At 42.5% G+C, this 9,340-nt stretch overlaps 1 protein-coding gene across 1 annotated transcript in view; it reads left to right on the top strand.

Annotated features, from left to right (window-relative positions):
• scaf11 (SR-related CTD-associated factor 11) overlaps positions 1-9,340 on the top strand; it is a 39,320-nt gene that overhangs the window by 11,107 nt on the left and 18,873 nt on the right. The window contains exons 3-9 of the mRNA XM_083657115.1: positions 1,101-1,237; positions 3,205-3,288; positions 4,512-4,591; positions 4,737-4,816; positions 4,912-4,949; positions 5,144-5,217; positions 6,963-7,088. Coding sequence (XP_083513241.1) covers positions 1,101-1,237; positions 3,205-3,288; positions 4,512-4,591; positions 4,737-4,816; positions 4,912-4,949; positions 5,144-5,217; positions 6,963-7,088 — 619 coding nt within the window. The remainder of the gene's footprint in view (positions 1-1,100; positions 1,238-3,204; positions 3,289-4,511; positions 4,592-4,736; positions 4,817-4,911; positions 4,950-5,143; positions 5,218-6,962; positions 7,089-9,340) is intronic.

Genomic DNA, 9,340 nt, shown 5'->3' with positions numbered 1-9,340 from the left:
GAGGAACAAAATCAAAATAAGACGTCACATCTGTTTTTGTACCTACACTTGTCCCACTTGTTTCAACAAAATAAGACGTCACGTCTGTTTTTGTACCTACACTAGTCCCATACCATAGGCTGCATGCCTCCGGATCTGATCTTGTATCGTATATCCATGTGGTTCATCCAGATAGGAATAGAAAAAAATTGACTTCATACAACTTGTTGCTCTTCACTGATCAGAAAACATCCGATTTTGTCATGTGAGGAGGGGGAAAAAAATTGGGGAAACTTTCAGCTGCAGTGTGAACGCAGAGAAATGAATGGTGATATCAGCTCAATGTTATTCTGCTGTAGTAATCACAAATAAGACACAGCTTCACCATCGCAGTTTCACAAGCTCTCCAGCCAAATTATAATGTCAGTCAAAAAACAGATGCATGGAGTGCTGCTTGGGTGCTGCAGAAAGGTGTCCCTCTGGTGCTCTTCAGTTTGAGGATCCTACTAAAGGTGTTCCTCTGGTGCTCTTCAGTTTGAGGATCCTACTAAAGGTTTTCCTCTGGTGCTCTTCAGTTTGAGGATCCTACTACTTAGTTATAGAAGACATCTGAGGCTGATATAATGGTTTGAGGGTGAATAATTCACGGCTGCTTAGTCCGTTAAAAACATGGTGATATCAGCTCCATGTTATTCTGCTGTGGTAATCACAAATGAGACAGAGCTTCACCATCACATTTTCACAAGCTCTCCATCCAAATGATAGTATTGGCACTTTGTAATGACATTTTTAAATCGTTGTTTACATTCTAGCAGCCAATGCCATCGATAGAAAGATTTATGGCTCAGAAATCAACAGAATTCATACTTTGTTTGTTTGTCACTGAACTTTCATTGATTACATTGTATTGAATCATGAACTTCATGCTGTATTGTGTATCAAATCATCTTGCGAGATAAGCGTATTGTCATATCTTTCACAGACACACACACACACACTGTGTAACTGCATGCCATTCCTCGTCTCCCTGGTCTATTGTTTAGACTGGGGAGATCTAGATTAAGATGCATCTCTATGCACACATGATGTTGAAACTGTGTCCCGTGCCGTGGTGTGTGCAGGGGGCCAGGGTGCACCTGATGGGACGGAGGCGGAGAGGTGTCCCATCTGCCTGGGTGTCCTGGTGCGAGGCGACCTGGCCATGCCCGACAGCTGCTGCCACGTCTTCTGCCTCGGGTGCCTCCTCACCTGGGCCCAGGTCAGAGGCAGCGCCAATATGCTTTCATTTCCAATTCCATCCAATGTTCAATAGTATATATGCCGTATAGTATGTACAGTATGTATCGTATATACAGTATACTGTATACCGTCTCTGTAGTGTAGAGGTAAAAGCACACGCCTACCACCACAGAGACCTGGGTTGAATTCCCGGGAGCGCTACTTCCAGCTTGGTTCCTACAGACACAATTGGCCGTGTCTGCGGGTGGGATGCCGGTGGGGTATGTGTCCTCGTTTCTGCACAAGCGCCTCCTCTGGTCGGTCAGAGCACCAGTTTGGGTGGGTTAGGGTTAGGGTCGCGACATCTCCATTCACTCCAATGGACCAGTTTTTTACTCTCAAGAGTTCCAGGAAGTAAGGTTCTGAATTAAGCAGCACTGTCGAGTTGCAGCAAAATGGACAGTTTGTCTTGTACTGAAAGTTTTTTTTTTCTTTCTTTTTTAATCAAATTGTACATTATCAGCTTTATTTTAGCATTCAAAAGTAGCACGAGACCCCTTCCTGGCTGTTCATTGGCTAATGAGTCACGCATTTTGGTCCTCCGCTGACGCCACTCTCTCTCTAAATTGCCAACAGGGGGAATTTGCCAATTGCAATTTGTGAGAAAAACGTAATTTGTTGCAGCTAAGCTATGGAGGAATAGTGTTTGTGGTGTAAGTTGCGCTGTATTTCCAGGCGTATCTCCTTGGTGTATAAGCACAGAATCAGATGACGTGCGACTACACAGCAGGCGCTCACAGAACGTTGAGAGGACGTTTGAAATAGAACAGTAGCTGTTAAACAGGTAGACAAAGTGACTGGAGGGGTGGCATTAAGGCAAGGCACCTTTTATTTTTAAAGCCAATTCAAAGGGCTTTACACAACATTAGATAAGAATGATAGAAAAACAAATACAAACAGATAATTGGCGGACAACACTCACCAGACGATATCCGAATCTATATTTATGTCATTAAAAAGCCAGTGTCTGTACACTTATAAAGCTGTGTTCACACCGAGATATTTATTTTTCGCTCTGTCGCTCGATTCAACCCTTTGGAATTTGCTCTGTCGCTGTGTTTAAATTAGGGATGCACCGATCCACTTTTTTCACTTCCGATCCGATTCCGATACCTGAATTTGGATATCTGCCGATACCGATATTATGCCGATACCAATATTTTTCTTGAATATACAGTATAGGCAAAGATTTGGCCAATTAAAGTTTTTTTTTAAATATACCTTGCAAAAAGCAGACAAAATTAAGAAAATATACAAGGCAAAGAAGGATACTATTATACATTATTACACAAATTACGGCCAGCTGTGTGCTGGAATTGCAAATTTTTTTTTTTTTTTTTTCTTTTTCCGATCCGATCCGTGAATTAGTGCCATATTGGCACCCGATACCGATATTGGATCGGATCGGCCCCATCCCTAGTTTAAATCGCTCGTCAACAGGCACACGAATTGACGGACATCTGGGGGCTATAACGTTACGCAATGTCATGATGTTTGTCCACTACGAGCCACCGTAGTTGTTTACAAGCTAAGCGTATCAGCGTGCTCCTAATGCGAGCTCTATACCGGTAGGACAGACTTCACTTCATGTCAGCTGTCAGCCTGTCAATGCGGTTTGTTGCCACACAATAAACCAGCGGTTTGTTCCAAGCCAGTGTGATCCTTGACTCACTCTCACACGGCAGCCAATCAGCATTGAACAGCGAGCGACTGATGCCAGCGTAATTTTGCTCGAGTTGGGATATTTCATCGCGAATATATGCTCAATCGCTGGTTTGCATTGACTTTGTATGTAAACTCGATGCCAGCGAAAAACTTTTAATAGGTCGGTGTGAATGCAGCTTAAGCCAACCTATATCTCGTTATAAACCCCACTTCTGCATCTTTTACTGTGTGCTTGCTGCTGTTGTATGTGAGTCATTGGTTTTCTATTGTATTTCTCCCCAGTCACAGACGGTTCCTTCCTGCCCTGTGGACAGAAGGCCTTTCACTCATGTTTACAAATGGGACCCGACTCTGGGATGCGTTCAGGTGCGTCTGGGTTGAAACCAGTGGTTGAAACTTGAAGGAGAATACGGGTGTTTTTAAAAACCAGCTCCCTCTGTGTTTCTGCACAGTCAGCATAGTTCAGATATCAGCGCTTCATTCTCGTCCGGTAGGAAAAACAAACAATCTATCAGAGCAAACATGAAGCCAGACGTTCTGTTTTCTCCTCATCTCATGAAGCTGAGTCAAGTGTTTTCATCTCACCAACTAATCCCTCAAAACCACTTTACTGTCACGGTCAGGCTTTTTCCATTTTGGCCGTCATTGATGGACAGGACAGCAGTTCATTTCAAGTTAGGCTCTGTTCACACTGGAAACTTTGTTTTTAAAAATGACAAGAAATTAGTAAATGCTGAAAACATGCAAATTGATTGGGGAAAATGTTCAATTGATGTAGACAGAAGTAAATGAGCTATAACTCTAAATAATACTGGTATACTATTTTCCTTTTTAACACAGTCTAACGCAGGGGTGCCCAAATTCTTTCCCATGAAGGGCCAAAACTCAATCTGGGTGGAGGGCCGAGGGCCAAAAATAAACGTTGTGGAATTACATTAAAATGTATTGTGTTTTATAGAAAATTAACATTCTAAATCTAAAATAACATTTCAATATAATAATCGGCTTTTTATCTCTTTGGTAATTGTAATAATTTGCAATAGGTTATATATATTTAAAAAAACATCTGCATTTGTGGGGAGCTTAAACATTTAATCAGTAAACACCCAGATAAAAACTGTTGTATTTTCCACCTTTGTAATCAAGAGAGAAATTTGACTTAATTCAGAACTTGAAAAATCCCCAAGGTACTTTGAAAATCAGCTTTATTGTCCATCTTTTGTAAACAATTTGCCATGACAATTTGCAGGGATGCAATCTCAGGAGTGAACACAGTATATCCGCAGCCACATTCAGACACTGTTTCACAAAGTCACCACATGAAAAAGCGTGTCCACCCTTTGCAATCAGTGCAGATATCTGATAACTTGCCCGAGTTGCATTCTGGATTTAAAAAAAATCGGGGGGGGAATTACAATTTTTTATTTTTATTTATTTATTTTCTCCAAACAAAACAACAAACAGAGTGCGGGCCAAACTTGGCCCGCAGGCCCCAAATTGGGCACCACTGGTCTAACGCTTAAATTTTGAGATTGTAAACGTTGTCACCGAAAATTAAAATCTGCTCTTGTCGATGTTGTTTTTTTTAGGTTCCAGTGAGAAAACGAGTGAGTCAGCCCAAAGCTGAACGGTGTTGCTGCAGAAACCCCGAGCAAAAAGTCTGTCTCAAGTGAGTGGCATTTATTTCAGCCGCTTAAAGGGATAGTTCCCAAACCACATTAATTCTCTCATTTGGAATAGTTCACCCATTTGACTGTGAAATGGAATGTTGTGTAAACCATTTTGAGAACTCTACCAATGTCTTTTCTTTTCAGGAGTAAGCAAGGAAGAAGATTGAGACGGCAGAAGGTGGAGAGAGCACCAGACTCCAAAGCAAAAGGACTTGTGAGGAAATGTAAGTTAAAACCCCCGTTTTAATCATTATCTTCGTCTGACTGACTCGCACGTGGTACACCAGGTGTAACAGTATGTCATTGTTGTCTTCTCCAGGTAGCGACGACGACCCATCTTCAATGAACAGAAAAAAGGTTTTACCTTCATTTATTTTGTTCATTCTTCAGCGATGCACGTCCCAAAAATAAATCGACCAAAAGCAGTTTTCCCACCTATTTCTGCCCAGTTTTCTGTGCAGTTTGGGGCGAGAGAGAGATGCTTTGTTTTTGTGTTGATGTGTGTTTTTGCGGCTCCGGTCACTTCAGTGTTGAATGTATTGTTTCTCCAGGTGAGAGGAACACAGTGCTGCACCTGGTCACCGTCTCCATTCGCCTCATTAATGGGAACTTTGACGCAAGACATGTAAGTCACATGCTGCTCTCAAACTTGACTCATTCACCTTGAAAAGATGACTCCACCAATAATTGTGCTTTTGTTTTCCACAATAAATAATCCTAGAATATTGGTAGGTGGGTAATAAAACATTTCAATTAGAATGAGTGCAATAGTTAAATGTAATCAACATGTTAAGATGGAAGAAGTAAAGGGGGGGGGGTCATATCAAGACCAAAAAACTAACAGTTGCAATCACAATAAAAGTAATCGGATGATCATTTGATCATAATCATGGAGCCCCACTTTGACAAAAACAGACTTTTCATTGGTGTTTCCTGCACTGATTTGTTTATTGTTGATTTAAAGCTGCACTAGGCAACTTTGCACAGTTGACTGCTTAAAGTGGCAGTGAGAGGAAAGCACAGTTAAAGGGACCCTAAAATCCAAAATACATATATATTCCCTCTCACCTGTAGTGCTATTTATCCGTCTATATCGTTTTGGGATAGTTGCCTGAGTTTTGGAGATATCGGCCGCAGAGATGTCTGCCTTCTCTTGAATACAATGGAACTGGACGGCACTCGGCTTGTGGTGCTCGAAGCGCCAAAGAAATACATTTGAAAAACTCAACAGCATTGTCTCTTTGCCGAAATCATAACCTGGTTACTCAATATAATGCACAGACTTTGTTGTGAGCAGTTTCATGTAGGAACTATTTTCTTTTGCAGTCTCATGTAGGAACTAGCCAGCAGCTAGCGGCTGCAGTTCGGTCAAAAGAAAATAGTTCCTTCATGAAACTGCTCATAACAACGACTGTGGATTATCTTGAGTAACTGGGTCATGATTTCTGGAAAGAGACATTGCTGTTGAGTTTATCAAATTTATTTCTTTGGCACTTTGAGCACCACAAACCCGAGTGCCATCCAGTTCCATTGTATTGGAGAGAAGGCAGAAACTCTGCGGCTGATATCTCCAAAACTCAGGCAACTAACACAAAACGATATAGATGGATAAATAGCACTACAGGTGAGAGGGAATATACTGTATGTATTTTGGATTTTAGGGTGAGCTGTTCCTTTAAGCACAGATGGATTTCACTCACATTTTAATTCAGCACTTCCAGTGTGCAGAGAATTACCGGTGGTGTCAATACTCTCTCCCCTGTCTGTCCCTCCCTCCCTACCCTCTGGTGGTGTCAATACTCTCTCCCCTGTCTGTCCCTCCCTCCCTACCCTCTGGTGGTGTCAATACTCTCTCCCCTGTCTGTCCCTCCCTCCCTACCCTCTGGTGGTGTCAATACTCTCTCCCCTGTCTGTCCCTCCCTCCCTACCCTCTGGTGGTGTCAATACTCTCTCCCCTGTCTGTCCCTCCCTCCCTACCCTCTGTTTTCCATATATCCCTGACTACTAGACATATCATGTTATTTGTATCTGTTGCCTGTTGCTCGTACGTTACTTTTGCTATTGTTATTTCCATCTGTTGCTCGTTTCTCGTTTTCTGTGGACTCTTGTGGCGTCTTTGGGTCATTGAAAAGCGCTATATAAAATAAATGAATTATTATTATTATTATTAATTTAATTTCTTTAAAGAAGAATGGCTCTTATTCTGTCATTTGAGCTGATATGGCGGTTGTAGTTTGCCTTAAAAGGAGGCTTAGTGCAGCTTGAATGTTTGTGAAAATACTTCATAGTGTCACTGACATCCGTTCTGTCTGTGTTGCTCCACCCTATCCGTGTTGCTCCACCCTATCCGTGTTGCTGGCCCCCCTGCAGTGCGGAGCCGGTTTGGCCATCAGAGGAGATGCCTTATGACTCTGAGTTGAAACAGTGCAAAGCACAGACACAACACTGTCCGTGGCTTTCCCCTGCTGCACCCATACCTGCTGGTGGCACCTTAAGGTAACTCTACTCCGCTCTTCACTTCAATGTCTGTTTGTCCTTGTCCCTGGATCGGGTGTCACACCTTGTCCTGCGTGCGTTCACACCCAGCATGTTAGGAGCGGTTTACTCAAACTGGAGTGTTTACCTTCATTTGTGAATTTGAGAACAATGCCATTCGAAGTTTGGTACTGTAGTACCAAATGATGACACAAGGACGACAGAAAATGTGAGTCTCAGACCTCTTAACACATTCACTGCCAACAGTTTTTTTTTTACTGTAGGTAGCTTCTGCCAAGGTTTTTTTTTGAGGATTCTGGCTCATCTTTCAACAGCCGAGGATTATTTTCTGCTAAGATTTTGTGAACACAAAATATCTCAAAAGAACTAATAGAATGTGTGCTTTCTCTGTCTAAAAGAGTTAGTTTGTAGAGTTAGTAGTTATGTAGGCATTAGCACTTGAATACAGCATGGTTTCAGCATCTGAAAATTTAAGCTGAGAAAAATGCCTTTTTGTGAAATGCGATAGAACAGTCACTTTAACCATTCATTTTTGGCATCAGTAAGACGTCAGACATCTAAACAATAGTTTTGAACAGTAATTTCCTCCATAACAGCAGGAAACCCCCCTCTCCTTCAAACTCCTCCCTCCGTGTGTGTTCTCCTCCTGCCTCCCTGGCTCTGCAGCGGGCGTGTCACAAGCGAGTTGCTGCTGCTGCTGCTCCCTGTCTGCTGGTGGCCGCTCTTTGGGCGAGTCTGGATGGGCTCGCTCGTTTCTTGGGGTTTCGGTTGAGAGCTTTGATGAAGCTTTTGCGATTCTGGTCTTATTTATGCTGCGTGTTTCAAAGTGTGTTCCACCCGTAATCTATTATGCAAATTTGCAATCCCCCACCGCCAGCTCCCTGCGCGAAAGCGAAAGCGTTTTCGCCAATCCATTTTCATGAGAATGGCTTCCTCACGCGGCTGTTTTTGCTTGGCTTTCTCTCGTCTGGAGAGCACTGTCGCCACTTAGTGGGTCGGTAAAATAGATTATACACATTCAATACCTCCCATATTTTAATATGAGATGTAAAAGGGGTTGATCGACGTCCCACCGTCAAATTTTTTTTTTTTTTTTTTTAACACATTCACTGCCAGCCTTTTTTTTTTTTTTTACTGTAGGTAGGTTCTGCCAGAGGGTTTTTTTGAGGATTCTGGCTCATTTTACAAGAGCCGAGGATTATTTTCTGCTTCGACTTTGTGAACACAAAGTTCACAAAAGTACTAATAGAATGTGTGCTTTCTCTGTCTAAAAGAGTTAGTTTGTAGAGTTAGTAGTTATGTAGATATTAGCCGTTGAGTACAGCATGGTTTCAGCGTCTGAGAGTGAAAGCTGAGATAATTGCAGTTTTGTGAAATTCAATCAAACAGGCAGAACAGTCACTTTAACCATTTATTTTTGGCATCAGTGAGAGATCAGACATCTAAACAATATAGTTCTGAACGCCCTCTCCTTCAAACTCCTCCCTCCGTGGGCGTGTCTGGTGGCTTTCAGCCTGCGTTTGTCACAAGCGAGTGTTCTGCTGCTGCTGCTGCTGCTGCGAGTTTGAGCAGCCTCCCTCCCTGGCAGCGAGTGTGGATAGGGCTCACTTGTTTCTTGGGTTTGAGAGCTTTGATGAAGCTTTGTGCGATTCTAGGCTTTATGCTGCGTGTTTCAAAGTGTGTTTTCCACCCAGTCTATTTTTGGAATCCCCCACCGCCAGCTCCCAGCGCGATAATGCGCGAAAGTGAAAGCGTTTTCGCCAATCCATTTTACAGTAGAGAATGGTTTCGTCACACTGCTTTTTGCTTGCCTTCCTCTAGTCAGGAAAGCACTGTCGCCACTTAGTGGGTCGGTGGAATGGGTTGTACACGTTGTACACGTCCAATACTTATATAAGAGATGTAAAAGAGTTAGATGCACATCCCAACGTCCAAAAAACAAAATCGATTTTTTTTTTACGTAAAAACACGTCATTGGCAGTGAACGTGTTAAGATGAGATATCTCGTCAACGGCAGTCAACCGGTTTTTTTTTTAAGACGAGATATCTCGTCAACGGCAGTGAACGTGTTAAGAAACTGCAGGCTAGTTCATTAGTGAGTCTCAGACCTCTTCTTAAATGTCCTATCCGTAGGTTTGGCCAGAAAATAAAGGTTCAAAGTGTTTTTTATTACCAATGAGTGAATGCGCCGTTCCGTAACTTAAAAAATGAGCCCAGCTGCGTCTCTCTGCGTTTGCCCATTGCAAAGATAT

The sequence above is a fragment of the Poromitra crassiceps genome (genome assembly GCF_964638095.1).
Source record: "Poromitra crassiceps genome assembly, chromosome: 2".
Taxonomy (NCBI): Eukaryota; Metazoa; Chordata; class Actinopteri; order Beryciformes; family Melamphaidae; genus Poromitra; species Poromitra crassiceps.
This window is presented reverse-complemented; position numbering and strand designations above follow the sequence as displayed.